The sequence below is a fragment of the Aythya ferina genome (assembly GCF_964211825.1).
Source record: "Aythya ferina genome assembly, chromosome: 1".
NCBI lineage: Eukaryota > Metazoa > Chordata > Aves > Anseriformes > Anatidae > Aythya > Aythya ferina.
In genome coordinates, this window is record NC_140296.1 from 11,363,163 (window position 1) to 11,389,233 (window position 26,071).

The following is a 26,071-nucleotide window of genomic DNA, read 5'->3' on the forward strand; positions in this document are numbered from 1 at the left end:
CTGTGCTCCCACACGCTGTAGCATCACTTTCTTGCTTGCTTGGTCTGTATTTAAGCAAGAGTCAAGAGTTCTCAAATTCCTTCCTCCCAAGTCTTTCGAAACTTAATGCTTGCTGAGTGCCTTCAAATATTTGGACTAGAAAGGGCTGTAGAAAAATACAGAATTACTCAAGCGTTTTAAACAGAATTTATAGTTTGACTTCTGAGGCTAAAACTGCCTAAACTGTGCTCGAAGCTCCCTTTAAGTCAGGGGAGGAAGGGGATTTCACAGGACAGTGGCTCACTTCAGTAAAGAGATTAGAGTTATACCATCACTTTTCCTTCCCTTATGAAATGTAAAATAAAATGGAAAAAAATAACCAAGGGCTGTATCCAAAACCACCTTTTATTGCCACTTTATGGATTTAAATATTTAACATTCATATAAACAACTCTCTGTGTTTATGTAGGTACTCGTGATTTCACCATAAATGGCAGAAATGGTAGAAAATCTGTTTTTCCAACCTTTCTGATATTCCTGGATCTGGTGGATCCTGAAGCATTCACGTTGCATGTTTTCATCTCGTTGCGAAAAAAAGAAATTATTTTTGAGTGAACTATATAGTGTTTAATGAAAAAAATTATTACACAGTGTAGGCTTTCACAATTAAGCCACTTTTTTTTTTTTTTTTTTTTTTTTCAAAATAACATTCCAAGTAAGACTTCTCTCTTTTATTCAAAAAATAAATATATCCTTTCTGAATCAAAGCATTTCATATGACATTAAGTACAAAGAAGAAATGTACTTCTTTGGAAGTTCTGAAATAGACAGACAAGAGCTCATGGGAGCAACATTATCCATAGCAGTGATAAAAGCTGAACGCTGATTTCTTTACAAATTTATAGCAGAACAGAATTTCCTCTTACAATATAGAACTTCAAACAGATTTAAGAAAAACACCATTTTAAAAGTCTGAAAGGCACATGAACTGGACCATAAAACGTACTGGCACATTCACTAATACGTTTTATGTTACATTCCTAAAGAGAAACTGTGGAACCCTAACCAAGAGAAAAGACCGAAGACACCAGCAAGTTCTTTTGTAAAGTATCAGGAGTGACAGAGAGTTTCTTTTGGCTCTTGATAAAAGCATGAATACCCCGAAGGTAGAAAGTCTGCAACGCCGCATCATTCAGTCGTATTTGGGCGAGTTGCGACATAAACAAACACCACAATCAGCAGTACTACAACAGCCAGCGTGGGAAGCACTACAGTGGTGATCTGTTGCCGGGCCTCCTGCATCGCCTGTTTCCTCTCCTTTTTGTCTTTGGAGGTCTCTTTTTTGGGCTTCCCTCTTAGCTGCCTCATTTTCCTCTGAGGATCTTTCGGTTGCCAAAGTGGAGGAGTGAGGGGAGTTGAGCTGCAGAAGACGGGCCAAGGTCTCTCCAAGCAGGGGGCTGAAATATTCCGTCTCCTTCAGCTGGCTGGCTGTACGAGAAACTGCAAGAGAAAGGGGAAAATTGCAAGTCTTCTGAGCAAAATCTACATATATAATACAGTTATTAAAACTATTTCCAGCTTCACTTGGTAAAGCTTTTCCCTGATTGGCATCAATACCCACTCGTCTTTTTTGAATGAAACTGAATGGCATCGTGTTCGTTCACTTCATCGTAGAATCACAGAATCATTAAGGCTGGAAGAGACCTCCAAGATCATCTGGTCCAACCAACCCCCTACCACCAATGTCACCCACTAAACCATGTCCCTAAGTATCACATCCAACCTTTCCTTAAACATTCCCAGGGACGGTGACGCCACCACCTCCCTGGGCAACCCGTCCCAGTGCCTGACTGCTCTTCTGAGGAGAAATGTCTCCTCATTTCCAACCTGAACCTCCCCTGGCACAACTTGAGGCCATTCCCTCTGGTCCTATCCCTGGTTACCTGTGAGAAGAGGCCGACCCCCAGCTCCCCACACCTTTCTTTCAGGTGCCTGCAGAGAGCAATGAGGTCTGCCCTGAGCCTCCTCTTCCCCAGACCAAACACCCCCAGTTCCCTCAGCTCCTCACAGGACTTGTGCTCCAGGCCCTTCACCAGCTCCATAGCCCTGCTCTGGACACGTTCCAGGGCCTTGATGTCCAGCAACACTTTCCCCAGGATAAACTACAGCAGCTTGTCGTGGTGTGTCCATTCAACCAGGAGCACTGAACTTGCCCTGTATTAAGCTGGAAACAAAGCCCAGCACCATACATTTCATCCTCCCAGGCAAACAAGATAACACAGCTAAAGACTTAATGAAAACAACATGAATTAGTCTTGCGTCAACACAGAGCACCAGCTGCCCCTTCTTGTAAGAGCAGCAGGCTCCCAACCAAAGGTCTGTGGCTCCCCACAAATCTGCAGAACCAGGAAGGGCAAGCAGGCAGCCTGTCATAAGGAAAAGCATTAAGCATTTATCATCCACACCTGGTATTTATGGGAATAAAGGGTACTCGAACAGGAAGGGACGTGGAGAAGGAGCCGCTTAACTTACAGAACACAGCCTAAACCATAACATGACTCAGTGCTCTCCCTCTCCTTACAGCTGTCATTTTTCTATGGAGAAAAAAAAAAAAAAAAAAGAAAAAAAAAAAAAAAGAAAAGAAAAAAAAGAGCATCCTAAGTGATAATCAGCCTGCTGACAAATCGCTGTCTTAGACAAGCAGTCATTAATAAGCTGGTTGCTCTGGAGCATCAACCGCACTGGTTGTTAAAAGCAGAAGGATCTATCAGGCAAGATGAACAAAAACACCGCACCACGTGAAGCCTTCCTGAAAGGAGAATTAGGAGGTGCTTGTGTTACTGAACCCAAGGGCGCAGGGAAGTTTTTCTCTCCCCCGACACTGCCTGCAGCTGTGTAAGTCACTGCCTGCGCTGGGGGAGGGAGAGGGCCACGGGCTGGCTCTGTTCCTCCTTGCCACATCCCTACTGCACGCAGGGCACTTGTATGCTGAGCACAAATTGGGGTGGAACAGTTACTGGTGCTGAGCAGTTAATTTTTGGTTGAAATGAATAGGAACTGATGGTTTTCCATCACTCAACGTACCGGGAATTAAACATCTGACGAAATTAGTGGGTGACTGCAACTGCCTCTTTCCTTCCTCTCTTTTCTATCACAGCACAAGCCTGATGTTAGCGTGCTGCTGCAGGTGATGAGAGCAACAAGCAAAGCTGCAACGTGCTCGCAGCTCACCACAGGCACGACTTCTTGATGTGTCATCCTGGTCAACGTTACAAGTTGTCTTATGACTACCTTAAAAAAAAAAAAAAGTGGTTTTCACTGAAAGTGAGATTCTTCCTGCTGATGTTATCGCTCAGCCTTGTTCGTCAGCCTGACGACAGAAGCAAAGCCAGACTAAAAAGCCCACGTCCAAAAGGAGAATCCCCACCTATCAGCGAGGTGCTGCTGCAGAAGGGCTCTTGTTCTTTTTTTCATCCCTCCTCCTCGCAGCCAGCTGCCTGTTGTGAATCTCACCCAGTCGGTCAGGTTGGCGAGATGTTTCATTGGTTCGGGTACGATGTGGAACAGCAAACCAGCGGGTCTGTCTGTCTGTCTGTCTGTCCAAGCTCCTCCCTGGGTGCCATCCAGAGGAACAAGTCCAGCGTGAAGGACCCATGGGCAGCTGGGGTCGCTCCTTCTGCATCCCATGTGCACGCCTTGCCAGCTTCTTCCAATCTTAAACTCCATAAATTCAACTTGGCCTCTGAATCAAGCAGTTCCTTTCAGTGTTGGTAAAGCATAAAAGGGAAATTTGGCTGGCTGGGATGGTTCTCAAAAGAGGAGACAAAGCTCAAGCCTTAGAAAGTCTTAGAAAGTCTTCCTTCTGCCAGCTGCAGCATTGGAGCTGAAATGCAGAACGTATTTAGAGACCAGAAGCCATCAGTGAACTTCATAATGAGGAGGCAAATAGGAACGGGATGGAGCAAATACATCACACCCTGTTCCAGTCTGTTCAGTCAAGTAGGACTACCTGATTTCTAGCCATTACCTGTTCCTTTCGTCAAATCCTCATCTCTTATTGATTCAGGAGAAAATCTTTGGTATTGCAACTTCTGCAATCTGTGTTTTGGGGGGAGGCTGTTTTTTTTTGTTTCGTTAATCACTTCTCCAACTCACTGTTAGCTTTCCTCTGGGGAAAACAAACCTCTGTTTTTCTCCTCCAGTTTCCATTTTCCTCCTACTCTGGTCACAAGCTTTGTTACCGAACTCCGGAGGAACTACTATGCAAAACAGAGCTTTACGTTTATCCCTTGGGATAACTAGAGATGCATTTCAGGTATTTTCATATTGTTTTCCGTCTCTACTGTTAGCGCACGTCAGCGGGCTTTGTGTCTGGATTACTCACAAGACCCAAGAAGTGATGGACAGTGAAATCCTTTGGGACTTTCCACGTGCCATAGTAACAAACAGGAGTTGCCATGAAACCAATCTCTCGAACAATAAACGTTTGCTTTGCTCTACACAGCATCACTTGCTACCCAGGCAGTGGAAACATCAAGTCTCTTTTGAATATTTCATTGTGAAGCAGAATGATACCGAGTTAATTACATACCCCAGCTAGCATCTGATGGCTTGGAACACGAAGCCTTCCTGCAAATGTCAGCGCCACTTGAGCTGCAAGCTGGTGCTCTCCAGTTTGGGAATCTGGCACCCATCTTCAAACACGCTGCCAGCAGACCGGGCTATTTGGCTTTGCTACCAGCAGAGGTGGCCTTGCAGAGAAACCAGCCTAGAGATTTTAGCCAGATGAGCCTCAGGGTTCATCCTACCTGAACCACAGAAAGGAGGCCGCCAGGCTCTGCGAGCTGCTGCCAGGCTCCTGCTGCCTCTAGGAGCCCGCGTGGTTTCTGCAGGAGTTAACACTTGCCCACAGGAAAGGTCCAGGACGCTGTACAGGTACGTGCAGGCGTGTTCCTGCAGTGCCTACAAACTGTTCAGCTGCATAAAATGAAAGTTTGCAGCCCGTGTTGTGCAGAGTAAGGGCCACGGCCGTCCTCATCCACTTCCAGGCCTCTCACCAGCCACACGTGGGCTTCACGGGACAGGAATCACCCTGCTCGCCCACTGGAAAGGCCGAACTCGGACAAGGAGGGGAAGGAGATAAAACAGCATTGGGAGGGCTGTAATTAATAACCTAGTTAGCACTGCCTATTTAAAATCTCTCAGATCAAGCTGCTCTCAGAAGGGTGATGAGAAAGCGACGGCCTCGGTGTACTCCAGCCTTGTGCAAACATTTCCAAGCTCAGTGACCAGCGTTCTCACTCTGCAGGAGAGCTGGAAACTTGCCTTTTCTCCTCAAACAGAAGCTGAGAGTCTTCTTTCCACTCCAAGTGCAGTCACACGCTGTAGGCATCCCCCTGAGGTTACCTCCCATTCTCTAGGAACTCCTCGACCACCTCCAGGGCTGGAAATGAACACCAAACTGGGTCAACCACTGCTTTTGCTAGTCAGTGACTCCCTCAGCTGGGACAATTGCAGGAATACCAACAGAAAATTTTAACAGAGTCCCGCAGAAGTGGAATAGCTGCAGCCCACAACACTCCATGAAATGAACCCTGGCCAGCAGTGATGTGCAGGTAGAAGCTCCTCACATGGCTGCTCCGGGCACCAGGAAAGGCAGAGCCAGCTCCAGCAGATTTCGTTTATCTGCTCTTAGTGTAATCACACGTCTAGACATCTGAGGAACTTATTCTCACTGCTGTTACAGTGTGAATGTATTAACCGCATTAAGCTGAATAATTTCTCTCCAAATCCTGAATTACAAGCGTTTGTGAGCCACTTTGGATTAACCTGGCCCCAGGATCCTGCTCCCGACACTGTAACATTTCTGGGACAGCAAATCAGCTTGAAATTCAAACAAACAACCCGACGAGAATTAATTTTTTTCGTTTAAATTTCCCCCTAGGGCCATGTATGTTTGTAATGAGCCATTACAAACAAACAAACAACAGAACAGGAGACCAGGAGGATGTGCTGGATCCAAATTGCTTGCCAACGGGAAGGAAAAAGGACACAAGATATGTAAGCAGACAACGCTCTTTGCCTTACTGCAGCGTCAAAAAGCCCCAAAACCCAGTAGGTCCCAGTCACCAGGACACACCAGAACCGAAAGCAAGTCAAGAGGAAGAAGCCAAACCCACAAACCTATCGCCTTGTTCCTTGTTTCTGTTGCCAGGCTTGTGACTTCAGGGCACTGCAGCGCCCTGCAAAGAGGCTGGAACAGGAGCAGAGCCCCAGGGATGGGAAGAGGCCACCACCACGAGGAGGTGGCAGCTGAAGGAAACGTGGCACAGGGACCGGCCACCTCGGGGTGCCTGCGGCCGGCAGCTTGGCAGGGATAACAGCGTCACGGTTCCGCCTTCGTTAACGTCTAGCTGCTGCTTAGACCCCACTTTATTTCCTGCCTTTGAAACCACACAGACGATTTATTTTTTTTTTAATGATTGAACTGTGTGCGGCGTTGTTATCCAAGCCCCAGGTAAAATTTAGTAAAAGCAAGGCTTGTTTCGGGCTGCCCCACGGAGCACAGATTTACTCCACAGCTGATTTCGCCTGGAGGTGAAATACCACGTTTTGGCCGGGGGATTTGCTTTCCTGCAGCTCTCAGGTCTGGCCATTGCGACGACAGCACCGGCAAGGTCACCCATTTCTAACGTGATTTGGCCAGCTTAAGAGATACAGCGAAATAGGAATTTTAAAATGTATTTCAGCAGGAGCTTGGGACAGATTTACAAACAGCAAGACGTGTGCACAGAGCTCTAGATGGGGTCTCCAGAGACCTTGGGTCTGCACGCAGCCCTTCCGACCGGCCAGGCCAAGGTCCAGCTCCGCCACCTGCTTTTCCTGTGCTTCGGTTTTCACAGGTGTGAGAGAAAAATGCGAATCCTTGCATCTCCCCTGCATTCCTGCAGATGGTCACGACCTGGGTGCCCTGCGGGACTTGCAGAAGAGCTCAGACCTGCCAACACCCAGCTCCTGCAGTCAGAAGCCAAAACTGCTCCTGAGTTTTTTGTGCGACACCAGGCACCTCACGCTCCTGCAAACCTGACTCTGAAGGGGGAAATAAAAAAGAAACAAGCAGGATTCTAGCATTTTTTATCCAACTGCAGCACTTACTGTCCGGCTACATTCCCAACCACGTCCAAGCACAATCACGCTGCTTTATAAACACTCAGTGTAACAGAAGTTTTAAAATCTTTATTATTTGACAGGCTCCGAAGGAGCAAAATGTTCTGTGCAGCCCTTTGTGTGGGTGATGGAGATGGATGGAGCAGAGATCTGTCAATTTGACTGAAACAGCTGAACCCTAATGAGCGGGCCTGCCCAGAAGATTAACGTAAGGCTTTAATCCCCATCACACCCTCCCTCCCTCCTCCCCCAAACCCACTTCCAGCAGCCTTGCAATGAAGTGAGCAATTCCAGCTGCAGGACTGCTCCTTCTGGCGCTGACACGCAGCTCCGGGGGACCATTAACACGGAGAAACAGCCATTATCTGCTCAAAAAATAAACTTTTAACGTGTACGAGCTGTCCCCCTACTGAAACAAAGGCAACTGAGTGCGGAAGGAGTGTGGGAAGAGCTCACCGCGACACGGGGAACTTTGGCTCCTGCTCTATGGGATGCTCTGGGTCACCGTGCCTGCTGCTCCCAGACAGAAGTTATCCAGCAGAGCCGGCAAGCAGCCGAAGATAATACTCACAGTGCTAAATTTGAGATCTTCATGTTTCGGTGACGCTACCTGTCACGACTTCGGAGCGCTAAAAGTGAAGAAAAGCATTACGAGAAAGATTTTGGCTCTGTGAGAAATGGATTTTCGCAGCACGGCGTGAAGCCGATCCTTAATACCGTATGAACCTACCTCAGCCGACTTCACTGCAGCAAATTATGATTAACAAGTCAAAACAACCCCCCTCTTCCAGGGCAAAAGCTTTTAATTACGCACATAATGATACAGAACTATTAAGATGCTGCTTGAAGTTGGTTTAACATTATTTTTTAGTGAGAGGGGGGGGGTGAGTTTTTGGTTGTGGTTTTTTCTTTTTTTTTTTTCTTTTTTTTTTTTTTTTTTTGCCAAATTACAGCCCTACATTCTGTGTCGCCCCGTCATTACTGCAACATCCCATTTACTGCAAATGGAGCTCTGAGAGTCTCCAAACTCCTCGCAGCGTTTGGGAAATGAAAGCCATCACTGAGCACTGCCAGGAAGTCAGGGACTGTGAGGCCGTCAAAACAAAAAGCTGTTTCCATACGATTTTCACAATCCCGAGGACTGGGAGGCAGCAAGCAATCTGTATTAGAAACAAAAAGCCGCGGATTTCTGCATCTGGGGGGGAATTGTTGAAGAGAGACGAGGTGATGGCATTTCAGACTCATGCATCCAGTGCAGAGCAATCCGATCTGCCCTGAATGTGGCAAAGAAACAGCAGAAAACTGAGTAAAAAATAAAGAGGCAAGTCCTTTTGCTCTACAAACAGAGGGACAAATAACCAAGATTTGTCCATGCGGATAATAAAGACTCGGTATCAAGACAGCCTCTGCAAGAGGCAGTCCGGTGAAGAAGCAGGAATCATATTTACCGAAAACACAAGGAAAATAAACATGCAATTTTTGTCACTGCCTGATTTCGGTTCCCAAGGCCGGGCTGGAAGAAAAAAGCTCGTCATTCTCTGCATCTACAGCCACGGATGATCTTGCCCAGAGGGGCAGCAACCCACAGCACCCAGCACACGACCTCACACCACGTGTTTGCTCAGCCACTTTCTTGCAAACTTGCTTTCTCAGCTGTTCCTGACAAAAATCCGGCAGAGGTGAGACATTTATCTGTCCGCTGCATTTATGGAAATCCAAACTGCTTCTAAATAGCCACGTTAAATAAACCCAATAGCCGCCGGTGTCACATTCCTTGAAATTCATGTGCTGCTTTCCCAGGTTCACTTCGCGGCTACCTCAGCACCACAAACCGAGCTGCCACCCCTGCAGCACTCACTCTCTGAGCTGGCGATGGGAAACCCTAAATCCTAAATGGGAAATTCTCTTTTTTTTAAGTTCCAGACAGGAGCAAGGCAGAACGCCTACAAGTCTGAAGGCTGACGTTAGGGTTTTGTAATGCAAACACAGGAGCTGAGGGACTGTCGCTGCTTTTCATTATAACTCCACTGTCATTAAAACTTGGGCACTGAAGAGTCAGTCCCGACTAAAACTTGGCAGGGAAAAAAATCCGTGCCCATAGCAAGAACGGATTGTGGAGCCTAAAACCACGAAAACCCAAGGGATAAGCCTGGGGTGGCAGCGGGGCTGCTGGAATGATGGAGACTGACCAACAGAGGAGGAAAGCTGAGAGACACCAGGACAACATCTAGAAACAACGACACTCTGTGAATGCTGGACTCAGATTTCTTGTGAAGCAGCCTCCTCGGAAGGCACAAAGGGAAATCTCCCTCTTCTGGCTCATGTTACGAACTCTCCACGATAACAGAAATCAAAATTGATGTGTGTCTGAGCTCCTGAAAGCCTCCCAAGGCAGTCCTGCAGGGCAAAATGGGCAACTCTGCCCTGACAGTGAAGCTTGCTGAGGTACGAAGTGTCCTGGAATGGGATGCAGTCGAACAAGGGGTTGTGATCTCAAACTCACTCGTTTCGGGGCTTGTTTGAAGTTCTGGTTTTTCAGGCTTTTCTTGGCACAGCTGGGTTTTCAGTAGGAGGCTGAGGAAAGGCTGCTGGCACCGGGCCTGTCTCTCCCTTCTCGTGCACATGCCAGGGGAGGGCTGCAGGACGGGACAGAGGAACTAACACAGAAGTCAACACAAACTGAAGTGTGTGTGATAGGGGAACCTCTTTCCCATCTCCGCAGGAAAGGAGCCTCCCTCAGCTCCTCATTTTCCAAGCAGGGCAAGCGCCTCACAGTGTTTTGCTTTGCTGTGGTGTGGCTGAGTTCATTTCCACCTCTGCTGCCTTCTGCGCTCCCTTGGCTGATCCGGGTAATCGAGTTACCAGTGAGTGAAACAAAACCCACCTTGCATCAATACAGCACCACGGGTGAGGCTGGAACTCCTCTGACAGCCAGAAACCTGCAGCTTCCCCAGGCTCCTTCCAAATCACAGCAGTGTGCTCAAACATTGCGACAACAAAGCAATCAGGACACCTTTGGGGGGACAGGAAGATGAGGACTGAGACTCGCAACACAGGATGGGTGGGGAGTTTGGTCTTCCTATCACTGCTCTCATTAAAACCTCATTCTGTTTACTTCCCGGCTTAAACCTGCAGCCTTATTGCATTTCACTAAACAATCCCACATTACAATAACGCAGCAGGCTTCCCTGCCGTGATTGATAGACTCTGCTTGCAATTATTTAAGGAGAAGGCACATAATTACATACAGCTGGATTAGGCTGATCAAATCCCTGTTAGTGTCTGTCAATTTGCACATAACAAGACAGTGTGACATTAATGCAAACTAATTCCGATGCAGAAAGTTTAATTAAGACCTAAAAAAAATAAATTAATTAAAAAGAGATGGATGAACGAAAAGTTTCACGTGCTGGAAGCAAAGGGAGTTTCCCAGCAGAGGCAGCCCCCGGACACAAACCTGGTTTTGCCTCGGCAGTTTTGCTCTGGCACCACCGCTGGCTGTGCCCTCTGCCAGGGCTTTCCGTCTGCTCAGGACACTCAGGACAACTCAAGACAGAAGCAAACGGCGTGGAGCTGTGTGTGTAATGGCAGTCCATTACCAGCAAGCGCAGGTAGTCAAAGGAAGGGGCCTCGCAAGTTGCTCTCGGTGCTCAGCAAGCAGCTATTGATTCCACACCAGAATTCAGCCACCACAAATTACGAGCGATCTTCTAAAGCACTTCCCCAGACCAAAACATGACATTCCCTACCTAACAGCGTTAATTCTCTCCCTTCACATTTATTCCTTTCCATTTGGGTTGTTTTTCAAGTGCTCTGCTGTGTTCTCAGCACTCTCAAAGTCACCCCCAGTGCCCCCAGCGCAGCATCCCAGCTTCATTCCCCGCTGAGCAGACCCAAACTTTCCTGTTCCAGAGCTGCTAACCACAGCTAGGTCACGTCAAGGGGTTGCTGTGGCACACAAGCTGCTTTGGAGGGTGCAGGACCCAAGGAGATCTGTGACACCGCCCCACAGCACATCTCATCCCCCCAGGGGCAGCAGCACCCAGCATCTCGCACAGGCCGGCTCATGGCTCCCAAACGTGCGGGCTGAGTTTCCCACACTGCAGTTTCCCAGTGTGCTCCCTGCCAAATTAAATCAATTTGAGCATCTCATTAAAGAAAGAAAGAAAAAAAAAAAAAAAAAAAGACAGGTTTTGATTCATTTTTAATGGCTTCTCTGCCAGTCCAGCCTGCTGCTCCGAGCTGGTTTACTTTCCTAGCTGCTCTGCTTAGCCACCTCGCTGGGGAGACCCTACAGGGTTTCAACAGCTTTAGAAAGCTCTGAATGCCATATAACCCTCACCAAAGCCTTATCCAAAAAGGCAGCAAGCATTCTGAACCCGTCCGTTTCCCAAGCGTGAATGCTTCCCACAGAATTAATTTTGGTCAGCTAGGGGAAAGGGGAAAAGTGAAACAAGGAAAAACTTGAGCAGCATAAGCTCTAGAAAGGATTACGGTGCAACCTCCTGGAAAATGCATTAAAACTCAACACCACACTAAAACCGTCCAAAAAATTAAGCCCTCCACTGCTCAGTCACATCCCTCCAAACCTCTCAGTCACCCTCTCTGTGGCAGGGACAAATCGCTGCTAGATAACTTCTCCTGAACAAGCCTACCCATTATTCTAACTTGTTCTGGTTTCTTTGGCAGCGCAGGTATTTAAGGCACCCTCCTAAGCCAGCTCCTGCAGTGGTTTTTCTGTTCCGTTACAACTCTTCAAGGCATCACAAAGGCAAATTGAATAAGCACCTCAATTTGTGTTGCTTTCTATTTATAATACCGCGGGCACCCGCTGCTGCTGAGACCTGAGCAGGCATCTTTCTTTCTTTCTTCCTGGAGATTGATGCAGATTAATCTCAGGAGTTCCCTGCGTTGGAGTAATTTCAAGAAACTCCTCCATGCGGTAGGGTTTGTGGGTTTTGGTTTTGTTGTGTGTGTTGTTTTTGTCTTTTTTTTCTTCTCATTTTTATCAGCAACCAACTGACCTGCTCTCAAAAACGCAGCTGGCTTTGTTTCCTCGCTCACCTCAGCCACATTTCGTAGGCTATCTTCTGGCTAAACGCAAGGGCAGGCATTCAGCAAGCAAATTGCTTCGGGTTTTCCCCTGAACCTGCAACAATTTACATCTGTAGGGCCCGTGGGCGGTTTGGGAACCGTGGGCATGCAGGGAATGGCTGTTGGGAGGAGCCTGCCCATCGCCCAGCAGACACAGGGCTTGGATCCCGTGTTATCTGCCCTCTCAAATCAGAGATAAATGAGTTTTCTGTCTTATCAAAGCTCCTGTGACCACCAAGAGGCAGCTCAGGCTCTGCAGGGCAGGGTTAAGCCCCGGGGCTGACCTTTCAGAGGGAGCCCCAGCCCCAGGTGCCTCTGCTGGGTCAGCTCCCAACCAGCGCGCGGAGGAAAAAGCTGCAAGGAAATGCAATTAAGGCTAAAAGATGTGGATGGGAGCCAGGTCATTAAGAGGGACACCGGTTATCGGTCTCATCTCCGCACCGTGGATTTTCCCGGGGCAGCTGACCTGTGAGGTCTGGAATCCTCCTCCAGTTCCCGCTGTGTTCAGGGGCGGTGTTGCAGCATCTCGCAGACAAATTCCCAGGACAGCCCGAGGAGAATTTCATCTCAGGAGTGATTCTGTGCCTCAGGTCCTGCTCCAGAGGGATGCTGTGCTACTTGCCTCTCTGCAGTATTGAACAGGGGCCTCAGACGAGACGGATTTTAAGCATTCCCTTTAAAAAACATGCAGCTTTCTCAGCCAAAAAAATAAAAATAAAACAATCTTGTTGCTGTTTTCGATCATCCCAATCTTGCAAAGATTGCTGTTAGCTTAGGAAAGCACGCAAAAATGTGTAAAATGAAGTTTTCAAAACTTTTTTTACTGCATTTCTTGAAAATTTAAGCAAATAAAAAGGCTCTAAGACACAAACCATCTTTGTGAAGTCCTCAGTATGGTGCTCTCCTTCTTCTTACTTATCAACCACACAAACTCAATGTAACCGTTATCTCGGGAATCCACAGATTTTTAACTTTGTACCAACACGAACGAGATAAAACAGATTTCCTCAAAAAATAAACAAGGCACAGGGACCTTGAGGGTCACTTAAGAGGCGCAGCTTCCAAATGGGAGTCCCCAAACTCCTGTAACCTTCACGTGTTCTCATCCCCTTCCACGATTACTTCTTATCTCGTGGGGAGGTTGGGAAGTTTCGCACCAGCTACATTCAGCAGATCAGCTATAAGCGGGCACGCTGTGGATCCTCCACAATTCCAGGCTGATAGCTAATCACAATTTTGAGCCTTTCAAGCAAATAGGACAACTTAAAATGGCAAACATGGCTCTATCAGCCCATCCATAAATTAGGAGTGACAATAGCAGATTATTACTCATTCACTCAGTGTTTGTTTGGCCCTGGGAGAACTGGCTTTCTTCCAGGAGCTGGCAAACATTGGTTAATATACATGTAAATGTTTTATTTCTCTCCGAGTAGGCAATTTCATGAAATGAAATACCGAATTAGAGACGACCTTAGTTTTTTCTGCTGATGCCTGTCTTGGAGGCAGCGCCGCTGAAAGCCTTTGCGAGGGTTTTCACACCAAGCCACCAAGGGACAAGCCACCTTTTCTTCTGAGAGTGAGGCAGTTTCATTGTGGAAACACGAACGCTTTTATATAAATATTAATCATCCAAGTTCTCCTTGAGGGAAGTGGATGGAGAACGGCTTATGTAAGGTTCCAGGGCTGACTGGATACGTGCTGGACTGTCTCTGCCAACTGCTCCACACGGGCTGGTCCTCAAGGTAAAAGCTGCGCTGCCTCAGTGTGAGAGCTGCAGTACCAAAAGTAGATTCAGAGGCCCCCAAATTTAATGTGAGGGCACTTCCAAATAGCACGTGTCAGTTCCTAAGGGTGAAGAAGGGACATTGTGGTAGCAACAAGTCAGCATGGCTCATAAACCTCTGGACATGCATGTGTGGGAAGAACTGAAGATGAAGGAAGCAAAATGAGTTCCTTTCCAGTCTGGCAGCTCGTCTCAGTTGGTACCCACTGGTTTCGGGCAAGTCTCTCCCTGGACACAAGCATCTGCGTATCCCAGGTGGGCTGAGATCCCTGGTTTAGGGAGTTAGGTACAGCTGGCATTAGGATTACTCCTCCTGATATTCTCTGCTTTAAGAGAACCACAATTTACACTTTACAGGCTACTTCATTAACTAAAGCTACTTCTGAAACAGAGCTTTGGGAAGTAAATACAAGAACTGTGGATTTGTTTTAAGCTGCAGAAAGCCACAGAGGCGATCAGAGCTGCAGCAAGCACACCGGCTACTGCGTGACCCCACTCTGCTTTGAACCTTGGACCTCAGGCTGTGCAGCTCTCACACGGGGCACACTCTCCCTCCTCTCGAGCGGCGCCGCTGACCCCACACTTCTGGGAGCTCTCACGAGGATACCTGCTGAACGCCGCGTCGGACAGCGATTGTAACTCATCCGGAGAGCAGACGGCTCATCGGATTTCTGAACGGGCTTCCCTCGCTTTCAGCAGGGCTGATGCACGCAGCACATAGGGTTTGGAAACAGATTTTCCCCCAAATAGCTCGTACAATTGTGCTGCAGCATTCCACTATCAGCTCAGCTCGTGCTTACGTAAATACCGCGTGGAAAGGCAGCAGTCAGGTGAGCGGTCACAACGAGGTTAATCATGACATCCAGGCTTTGCCAGGGCAGCAGCAGAGCTGCCCTCTTGAATAAATTGAGCTCGGATAAGGCAGCATCGATTTTCCTAAAGAGGTTTCATTACTGAACTCCAGGCTTGTGATTCCTTCTGACAGGACAAAGTTAAGAGTTAATCCAAATTTACTATTTCTTTTCTACCCAAACAGAAACTGACTGGATTAAGATGCAGAGACTGCCATAGACCTCCCTCCCTTTCGGTGTTCTCCCCCCTCTGAGAGAAACTGAACTTCACAGGACTTCAAACCTCACAGAAAAAAAAAAAAAATAAATAAAAATAAATAAATAAGAAAAGCTCATCTTTATTCTACAAGCCTTTCTCCCAGCACTGAAAACCCAATGCATATTTTCTGCCAACTACTTTTATCTCTGCATTGTTCTTAACGCTTTCCTAGAACGGAGATTCTTCAGCACACGAGTGAAGAGCATTAACGTGGTGAGGGGACAGGGACTGTTGGAGCCCAGCCAGTTAAAAGAAACGAGGCAGGAATGCGGAGGCATCCCATGACCTCCAAATCTTTCTGACACGTTTTCTGCTCGACAAATTGCAGCCTCCTATATTTATTTTTTTTTTCCAAGACGGTTACATCAGAAGCCAACAGCTGGCCATTACAAGCTATTCCATTCAACAGAGGAGTTGCTTCTTTACCTCCCACGAGGCTGATAAGAATCCTCCATAAAAGCAAAGGGATCCCCTTCTGATTTCCCACAGGTGCCCTAAAACACTTACTGAGCCACAGCAAGTGCATCCCTGACAAATAGGGTGTCCAACAGACTTGGGGGTTTCCTAACTTTCTGAAATTACCTTTCTGACTCACTCACATCTCTGGGAGCATGAAACTTAGTTAGGTAAGGTCTGAGAAAAAGCAAGCAAGATTAGAGAGCAAGATGAAAAAAATAATTACTAATCTTTGAGGAGAAAAGATATCATTTCTAACTCTCCTATCGTAAAAGCCTTGCCTCTTTCACAGTTAAGCAAAGTTTCCCCAGAGCAGCTATCACCGATTGCACTCGCTTGGAATTTTTGTATAAACAAGCATTGGAATATGAAATGCAAAGTCAAAAAAAGTATCTCAAATCACAGGGTGCATACATCCCAGCACCTTGTCTGCATCCCTTCAGAAAGCAAGAACAAAAAAAATAATTGAACATGAAAAAGAAATAAAACCAGACATGAATTGAAACCTGAAAAGCTTTTTGCTTAAGGTCCCTAATGTCTACGAATTTATTAAGAGATGATGTTAGAGCACCTGAATTTCAGAGAATTACTTCAGAGATGGCTCCCGTTGCAGCTTTTGCTGCTGGAATATTTTACCCTGGCCGCCAGCCAAATCTTCGCTATGCTGATGCCAAATAAATGATACCCAATTTCAACGACAGATGCTGTTGTGTTGACACATAATTGATACATTTATATTCAGGGCTCCCTGGAATTCTGTAACAGCAACACTTTATTCACAAGAAATATCACCGGCAGCAGAACTCAGAGGGACTGGCACATCGCTGATGCTGCCACGCTGCTGGAAGCACGAGGCTGGAGGGAGGAGATCTTTAACCACCCAGGGTGGCGAGGACCTGTGGAGACCACGACACTTCTAGGGCAGTGGAAGATGAAAAGAGACAGCCCAGCAGCCAAAGTGGCTCAGCCAGAAACCAGCGTGCTCGCAGAAAAAGGAAACCTGAAAGTTTGCAGCACAAGTTGCACATCCCCTTCCTGCAGAGCCTGTAGCTGCGTAGGAGATGGAAGTCATAGAAACGCCACAGCACTCAAGTAAGAGCCATGGCCATGCCCTCCTTCTCGCCTTGACTTCCTTGGTTTCCCAGGCAGGAAACATTTTAGCAGCCTTTAAAAATACATTTGGAAAAGGTATGTTCCAAAGGAAACATCATATACCCCCCACCTCGTCTGTTCACTCTTCCGGAGATAACTTGAAATAAACTTTCATAAATAATATTTATTTTGGAAAGCAACTGTATCTCCCCAAGACTAACAAAACTTCAGCCTTTACTGAAATTATTACATGAAAAAAAGCAGGTGACAGTACAATTCATGCCTACAACCTAACTTTTCTTTATTTTTGGTAACGCAGCATTGTATCATTTTCACACGACAAATGAAAACATTCCCAGAATGAAAATATTCAGCAAAAAATGCATCCCCATTCAATTCCCAAAGAAAACAACCCTGCAACAACTAAAATTTGGCACCAAAGACAGCAGCAAATAAACAGCAGAGAGCAAAAATTTCCTGTCATTTATCTAGCTAGCATATGCGGTTCAGCAAACATGCAATGTGGAATATCCTACCATGATGCCTCTTTTTAATTAAAATAAGGTTAAGCTTAAAAATACTTTTGAATCACATTTTATGGGGATTATCAAATGCATTTGAAGCTTACAGATGAACAGGAATCACCACCTAGAAATCTTTTCAGCCCCTGGAAAACATATTTTGTTGGCTGTTTCTTAAACTGTATTTTAGAAGATTGAGCACAGCCCAGAAAGCTTTCTGCTGCTTGTGGGGCCTTATCTAGCTCTCAGATTTCATCCTCAGTCAACTTTCTCCTCACATCACACGAAACGGGGACTGGAAATACTGATGGTAATTCTTCAGACTCTGCACACTGCAGCTCTTCCTCTTAATTCTTCCTCTCCTGCGCTTCTAAGGGCTGCTAAGGCCAAAACCTGTCAGAAGGCCTCTTCGTGCTGAATTTCTCCTTCACGATCGCATGGCACAGAGCAAAGATAAAGTCATACAGAGAAAAACACACATTTATCATCAAAGCACACACCTTTCTCCCAATAAATAAATATATTTTTTTTAAATGTCATTTAGCTCAGCAACACAGGATTTGTAAATTATCCAGGGCTGTATCCTTAAAAAAACACAAAGTGATTGAAAAGGTCAAAGTGCATGAAGCAGAAAAGCTTTCGGGGCCAATGAGTTCTTTGCACTGATGCGAGAGAGGCATTGGAAAACCAATCTTTGCCAAGAAAATGCAGCCAGGCATTAAAAATGTAAGCATCAAGTGCACGGGTACCTTCTCATTGGCAGCTGGGCACTTCAGGAGCAAGTACAGAGGATGAGGAAGGGCCACGAACACCACCGAACAGTTTCCCAAACTTACCGGTTGCGGGGAACGTCTGGTCCCAAATTTCCTCACTCCTGTTCAGAGATCTGACGCAAACCTGCTCCAGTTCAAAAGCTGCAGCAGTTTGTTAGAGCAGTGCTGTGCCTAAGCTAAAAAGGCCAGCCTCTCAGCGCTGCTTTTTAAATTGAGCACTGAAATAGCAAAGCTAGGAGGCTTACAGACAAGATCCAACTCCTATCTAATTATTTAAGAGTGTAGACAGAAGTGGAGGTGCGTCTGCAAGGCACCGTGTAGCTACCTGCTGTCAGTGTTGGGAGGAGGATAATTAGCCTGGGAGGAACTTCATGTTAATAAATACAGACTGACTTGAATATTTCAGCCTGCAACTGAATTTCCTGCAAGGATTTATTCCTACAGCTTTCTTTGGGTGTTTGAAACAACCCCTGCTCCCCCTTAAACACGTAATAAATTTAAGAACTTTCTTTAAAATCAAAAAAAAAAAACACACCACGTTCAGTAGCAATAACCCATCCTGTTTTTAACAAGGGCAAGGGTCCACAAAGTTAAACGGATTCTCACTCCAACTGCTACTGCTGGCTTCTGTGTTTTACCCTGGACACAGAACAGAAAGGTCTCACTTTCTGATTCTCCCACTCAGGAAGGCAGTGCTATAGCTGGAAGACATGGACAAAAAATGAAATGTGCGTATACAAATCTTTCAGTCCCTTTTCCCCAACTTATGTCATTAAGGAAGAAAAAAAAAGATGCAGAAGTGTTTCTGCTAGAAATTACCATACAATGAGTTAGCATGCAAAATAAACTAGCAACAGGAAAAAAAAGAGTGAGCTAGTTCCATCTTTTAAACATGTAAAAATCTTAGAAGTAGTTCAAGGCACTCAGATTTCAGGGCAAATCTTACTTTCACAGAGTGTTTTCTATCCTGTCAAATGTTTCTCTTACCACTGTGGGAAAGATTTGAACAATGGAGGGAAGCTGGCTAAGGCTCGGTCTGCAGACTGAAATAATCTCAGTTCTGCATCCAGACTCCTGAGAAGCAGTCCCAAACCGAGACGTTTAGGCAAGATGTTGACCTGCGCCCCCTTCCTCCAGGCTAAGGCCCTTCCACACAAATTACTCCGCGCCTTCAAACACACCTCACAGATCATAACACTGCAGCTACAGGCCACTCCTTTAAAGTGTCAATTCAGTGAACCTGTTTTCGTAGTGCTATGCAGTGTCACCACCTAACCCCTTCCAGCCATTTAAGATCTGCAGTTTCTGTCCTAAACTACCCTGAAATTTAGCACCGTGCTTTCCCACTGCTAGGGAGGTGGCACTGCAGTGCCAGGTGGGGTGGGGTTGTGGAGAGACCCAGTACAGTAAGTGCAAAGGTCTCTAGGTCGTAAAAATGAACAACTACAAGCGTATTCCTCAAGGTTCATCTGAATCATTCCTTATTTCTGTCATCCTTTTATTTGGGTAGCAAGACCAAGCACAAAGTCTTTCATGACACAAAGACGCTACATGAAGCAGAAGATGCTACAGCCATCTAACAACTAGGAGGCAGGCAAGCTAGGAAATGGACTTTTTTAGAGGCAAAAAGCTTCAGTGAGTTTTAATAACACATTTATACAGCACGCCTCCTCTCCAGGCCTGATACGAAGCACTGTATCGTGGTCAGAGAACTGCTCTCTGAGGATACAAAGCCAAGGTGTCAAAAAAAAAAGAAAGAAAGACATACGGTGGAAAAGCAGCGAGACCAATTTATAAATAGAAAGCAGTCTGAGCGCAAGATGAATACACCCCGAGGTTTGGTACATCCAAGGCATGATTATCTAATAGCTCTAACACGGTACAAAGGCCCACATCAAGATGGGCTGAACACGAGGGTTTTATAGGTAGCAATATAAGGCTCCAGGAGCCTTATTAAAGACCCTTAGACCCTTATCAGAGACCCTAACTGAAGGCAGGTGCTACCTGGAGTGTTAAAGCCCACCCTAACCTGCTTCATTTTTTCTCCTAATTATATCATCACGCAGCCATAGCTCTTCAGCCCTTTAACCACAGTATATTTGCACTCTTACTATTTTTTTTTTTTTTAAGAGCTTTAAGGCTTTTAAGGGTCTTATTTTTAAGGGTCCATCAGTATTTTTAAGGGTCCACTTCTTAAGAGACTTATTTTTAAGGGTCTTATTTTATGTATTTATTTATTTATTTGAAGTTTTAAGGGGTTCCTAGTGCCAAGTCCAAGGGATGCCCATGTAAGTAAATCCAATGCTCCAGCAATCTGCAGTCCTCGCCTCCAGCTCACTTCAGCCTGGAGAAGTTACTCGTGCCTGCAGCAGGGCCGGCCACATTTCTGCTCTTCATGTGACAAAGGCACAAACACGTTGGTTTAGGCAGAAGCAGCTTTTGCACTGATGCTGCTCTTTATTTTCCACTCTTTTTGTGAAATACTGAGACAATTTCTGAGCAAAGCCTTTGGGGAAAGAGCTCTACTCAAAATCACTAGTCCTCTGTCTAGCACAATGAGAGCAGAGAATGCAAATTAGTTGCAATAAAAGCAGCTGGCAATCAATACAAAAGGGCTGGTCTCCAAAAGTAAAACTGGCTCCTCCAAGGATGAGAGTTAAAAGGAGAAAAATATAAGAAGATGAAAGTAAAGGAAGAACCAATGTAAACAACATTGTGGGAGGGAGACACAGAGAGAGGGAAAAAAAAATCTAACAATAAGACTAAAAATATTAGACAAAGTGACAAAAAAACAGCTGGGGGTAAAAAGGGAAGAAATACAGAGATAACTGGAGTGCAAAGAAAAGGATCATTAGAAAAAGTCTAATGGCAAACATGTGCAATCCAAACAGGAGATAAACTAAAAATTGTGAAAGGGAGCAGATAAGAGGCTAGCTGGCACTGAGGCTTAAGGCAACAGTCACAGGTTCACATTCCAGCCCAGCTCCCAAGCACTGATGAGTCTGATAATGAGTTTCAGCATTTCTTCCACCACAGGTTTGGCCACTTCACAAAACCTTGGGCTTTTGTCTCCTCACCTTCTGCCATAATTCTCTAGCAGCCAATACCCACCTGAGTGGGCCAGAGCCCGCTCACTCTACCTGCATGAAGAGCCCTTTTTTAAACTCCTTCACCTCAGGAAGTCCACAGGCAGCTGTGAAGGATGGAGAAAAGCCCAGCATTATCATTACCACCTGTTTAAAGAAAAGGAGAGTTCCTCAAGATTGACACTTCCACTGAGTCTCCCTATTATTTTGTCCAATTTTTATAAGCCGGTTAGAGAAGGAATACATTACGGTCACAGAAGCCTTCCCTTGCAGCTATTATAGTGAGTGCTTGATATAAAGGCAAAAAATAAAGGTATTTTTGGCACTGTTAGCTACCTCTACTCAAGAGAAACCAAAAAAAATGAGCTTCCTGCACACTGCAGAGCAGTGCCACAAATCACTCTCGGTCTTCCACGTATGCATCTAGTCCTGGTTTCATCAACCATTTGGTTTCAGCAGAGATCTGAAGTCACTCATTGTCTTGCACGTGTCTTTAATACAGCAAATTAGCAACAAGGAAAAGGTTACTTTGCTCGAAAGCCTTTTGGCCCCTAGGAGCATCACTAGTTAACTACACAAAACTCCTTTGGCCCCAGTAAAGGTGCTTTAACAGCACGTAATAATTACACAGGGTGGACAGTGGTGTCTTCTGCTCTCACACAGAACCGCAGGGAACATGCTATCAGTGCAGAGTATTTATTTAGCTTGGGTTTTGACCAGCATACTGATGGACCAGGCAGGGAAGCTTCTGCCAAGTTGCTAATATACTTAAAATTATGCTTAGCCCTTCAGAACTTTAACACAGAACAATTCAATCAGGGCATGCCCTGCGCTTCAAGAAATTCTCCATGATTTCTAATGATAACAGGTGGCCAGAAACTTCCAGTCACGTTGACATCTAAAAGCAAAGAGCTCACCTTTTAAAGGGAGAAAGAAGAGACCAACTTCTTTGCAACTGAAAACACTGTGCAAGAAATCAAACTAAGCAGGATGGAGAAGAATAAAAAACCCTGAGACCAAACCAGGGGTAGGGCAAAAGACAACAAAGAGAATATTATCACACATTCTCATCCCCTCAAGATACACGTGTGCCTAAAGGGCTCACAAATATCCATCTCTGGCTGTCTGCCACATCCAGTGTGCAGAGCCTCCTTCCTCTACTGCCTACAGCAATTATTTCAGGCTTTGTCTTAACAAGTAAAATTCTCTCTCACAAAAAAAAAAAAATAAATAAATAAAAAAAAAAAAGTAGGGGTGGAGGCCTGCACTGTTGCAGAGATTTACACCGACAACCTCTGGGACTGCCATTCCTGCTAAGACAATTACAGGATTTTAACTGCACCTTTCCCCAAGGTAGCAGCAGTTAAGACCTTTATACACTGAAAGAGATGCCCTTCCACATTAGCGTGGCCTATTAGCCACAAACAGGATTAAGAGCTCAGCAAATCCTCACAGAGCTCACATCTGTCAACACAACTCCTTCCCGTATGGGCTGAAAGGAAGGTAACTTCTCGGCTTTCCCAAGCACTTACAAGAAAGCTGATATTGCAATAGTTATTAAAATAATAATAATAATTTGGGGGTGGGGGGGGAGGATGGACAGAAACATAACAATCAGAGAGGCCCCTCAGGACCTCTTATTTTGTAAAATAAATAAATAAATAAATAAATAAATGCCACCTGGTTAAAGAACCCATATAGCAATTAACACCAGGAGATCTCCTGAGAAGACAACAGCCAAGATCTCTTTGCCAGATATTACAGAAATCTTTCTGTGCTGTCAGAAAGCAAACAATTATCACAAAAAAAAAAAAAAAAATAGAGCAGCTCAGATCTGCACGCAACACAAATCACTATGGGACAACAGGACATCAATGAATCCACAGATACTTCTTGCAGTGCTTGGAGAAACTAGCAGGGAGACAGACAGATCATTTTGCTCCAGAGCACACAGACCTAATAGCTGAATCAAGAAATGCCAGATCCATTCTCGAAGAGCTCAGACTCTTCGGGAGTAGCTGGGACACACAGCTGTAAGAGTAAAAGCAAACCCAGCCAATTCAGCAGAGAGAATTTGTGCTCAGTTCTCTCAAGCCCTGATACCACTGTAAAAGATAAATTAATCTTCCTTTAAGTGCAGTCCCCATGACAGCACTGCTACCTGCTGAACCAGGGCAGGTCTCCTGCGACTCTTCGTGGAGAAAACTCTCCCTTTTCAGCTTCTCTACAGCACTGCTTCTAGGTAAGGCACACAGCACCGGGCCAAGTCTCGTTGGGCTTCAAAGTAACACACAAGGCAGAAAGATGAGGGAGAAAGAAAATTTGTAACAAAAATGAACAAATAAACTGTTACCTTACGCATTAAGTGCCACAGCCAAAAGATCTACTGTGGAGTCTATGGACCATCCCCTAAGATAGCTCATATCACCTAATTAGCATGTATATTGTATAGATATGCAAAAGCACTTCACTGCCTATTTAATGCATGGAAAAACATAATTAGTTTAAGTATATATATAAAATTTTGCTAGCATACTGATAAGGCAGTGACCAGGAGATCGTCTACTCTCTCACCTGTTGCTGTGCACACCTCCACAAGAGCAGCTAGGAATGTGACTGAGGGCAGCTGCCTCACACAGTGCAACCTCCGCTCAAGCCCAGTGCTCTGGGATCACCTCACAGCCCAGGAGCTCGTCCACAGGCATGGACACGCTGACACTGCTAAGATCTTGTCTCAGGCAAAGTCACCCACAGAGTCACAGAACAGCTGAGGTTGGAAGCGACCTCTGGAGATCACCCAGTCCAACCCCTGCCGAGCAGGATCACCTAGAGCACGTTGTGCAGGATGGCAGCCAGGAGGGTTTGGGATATCTCCAGAGAAGGAGACCCCACAGCCTCTCTGGGCAGCCTGTCCCAGTGCTCTGTCACCTCACGGTACAGAAGTGCCCCTCCTATGGAACCAGAACCTCCTGGGCTTCAGTTTGTGTCCATTACCTCTCACGGGGCAAAACAGGGACAGTTCTGTTGGCCTGCGAGCACTGGTCGCACCCCTGGAGAGTGATCTGCTAAGGACTCACTAGAAATAGGGCTTTCTGACGGCCACCCTGGCAGCCTCTGAAGATGCCCAGAGCTCTGTAAAAGGCTCATTTTTACCTCTGTCTGTTACAGTGCTGTCCATGCTCTTCTATATCACTCTGCATTTGCACTCAACAGCTTCGCCAAAACCCTCTTGAGGAGCAGAAGATAACAGTTGTGCGAGTCCCTGCTGGAAAGAGCACTGAAGAAACAGGTAGTTCCTAGAATTTCCTACGTTATAAAAAGTATTTGACAACCACACTCCAGATCCCTGTTGGTAAACGTCCCTTCTACATTTCCTGCATATCATGAGGGAAAGTAACAACTAAAATTGCTATAACAACGAGCTGTTCATTTATCTGACAAAGATGAGTGAAATTTCTAACTACAGAGCTTAAGAACAGTCTAAAACCTGCTTTCTTCTTAACTTCAGTCTAGGAGGTCTGCGTGGTATAAATAGGCCACTAAAGGCAGTTAGAAGAGAGATAAAGTTATTAAAAATGCACTAATTAGAAACTTTTTTTTTTTTAACAGGGTGTCAGGGAATTACTACAAGACTTTTGTTTCATTTAAAGGAGACAATTTCATCAGACCTAAAAATAACACACAATCAGGTTTTCCAAATTGAGAGGATCACGAAAATCCCCAGGAGGCCCCAGTGCAGCCGGGCACCGCTTGAGACCGCAAAAACCTGACACAAATTTGGGGCAGGACCACGGAATGGAAATATGGAAATCTCCACACCATGACAACATTTATTTTCCCTACCGTCTTAAAAGGTGTGAAGCATAACGGCTTTAGAAACACAGCGGAAAGTAAATTATTTTTTAAGGTACCCAACTGTACAGAGACCCGAAAAAGGCTACAAATTGAACTCACGGCAGCACACGGCAGGGACAACACACGAACAAATGAATCCAATGCACTTAAGGAAGGGGTAAAAGCAGCATATTTGCATTCAGAAGGGATTATCGTATTTTTCTTTCCCCTGGGTCACCTTTTAATGCTTTCCTGAGCTTACTTCCCCCCTCGGCCGGCTGCTTAAACACAGGTCTCGGTCCTTCCTCACACACGCTCGCGAATGAGGAAGCGAAATTAAAGAAATAGATGCCAGATGAGGAAGTTTCGAGCCTTTTGAGGAGTTTTTTTCCACATTTCCAAGAGTTATTTTCCTCACGGATCCCCCCTCCAGCAGGGTCGCCGTTCAACCCCGGCGGGGCCGGGCCGCCCCCGGCGCCTCACAGCCGGGTCCCTCCTTCCCGGGGCCGGCTCCCCGCTTCCCCCCACTTCAAAACTTTCCGCTTTTAACCTCCCTGGAGCACTCGGAGCCCCCCTGGAAGTCCTCGGCAAGCCAACCGGCCCGGAGTCCCTCAGCTCGGCGGCTCCCCCCGGGAGGAGCCCGGAGCGGGCTCCCGGAGCCCCGACCGCTCCCCCCTCAGCTCTCCCTTCCCTCCCCTCCACCTCCTCCCCGGGACAGCCGCGAGTCCTTACTCGGAGCTGCGCCCTCCTGAGAGCAGGGACGGGCGGCCAGCGAGGGGCAGAGTCCGGGCTCCCCGCCGCAACTTCCCCCGCTCCGCCACACGTGGGGCTGAGTGAGGCGCGGGGCTGGCGCCGCTCGGCGCAGAGGACGTGGCAGCTCCCTCCTCCTCCTCCTCCTCCTCCTTCTCCTCCTTTTCTCCCTCCCTCCTCGGCCGAGCCGAGCCGGAGGCTCCTCCCGGCCCCTCTCTGGCGGAATTCGGGGCGCCCTCTGCCGCCCGCCGAGGCTCCCGCTGTCCCCCCAGCTTCGCCCCGCTCCCCTCATGGCGCGGCGCCCCTGAGGCGAGCCCTGAGGTGAGGGCGGGCGGCCGCCGCCTCAGCGCTGCCTTCCCCGGGCGGGCACTGGCCAGGGGAGCCCCTCGGTGGCTTTTTTCGGTAGAATAGGGTGAAGGGACCCCC

General features: G+C 46.6%; 1 protein-coding gene across 1 annotated transcript; it reads right to left on the reverse strand.

The window, feature by feature from the left end:
• Positions 1–366: 366 nt before the first annotated feature.
• On the reverse strand, positions 367–25,791 carry SMCO4 (single-pass membrane protein with coiled-coil domains 4). Its single transcript, XM_084536204.1, has 2 exons — positions 25,628–25,791; positions 367–1,479 (listed from the first exon to the last, which is right to left on the reverse strand). Exon 2 carries the CDS (start codon positions 1,345–1,347, stop codon positions 1,168–1,170), a length of 180 nt encoding a protein of 59 aa, XP_084392330.1. The 5' UTR covers positions 1,348–1,479; positions 25,628–25,791; the 3' UTR covers positions 367–1,167.
• Positions 25,792–26,071: the final 280 nt, after the last annotated feature.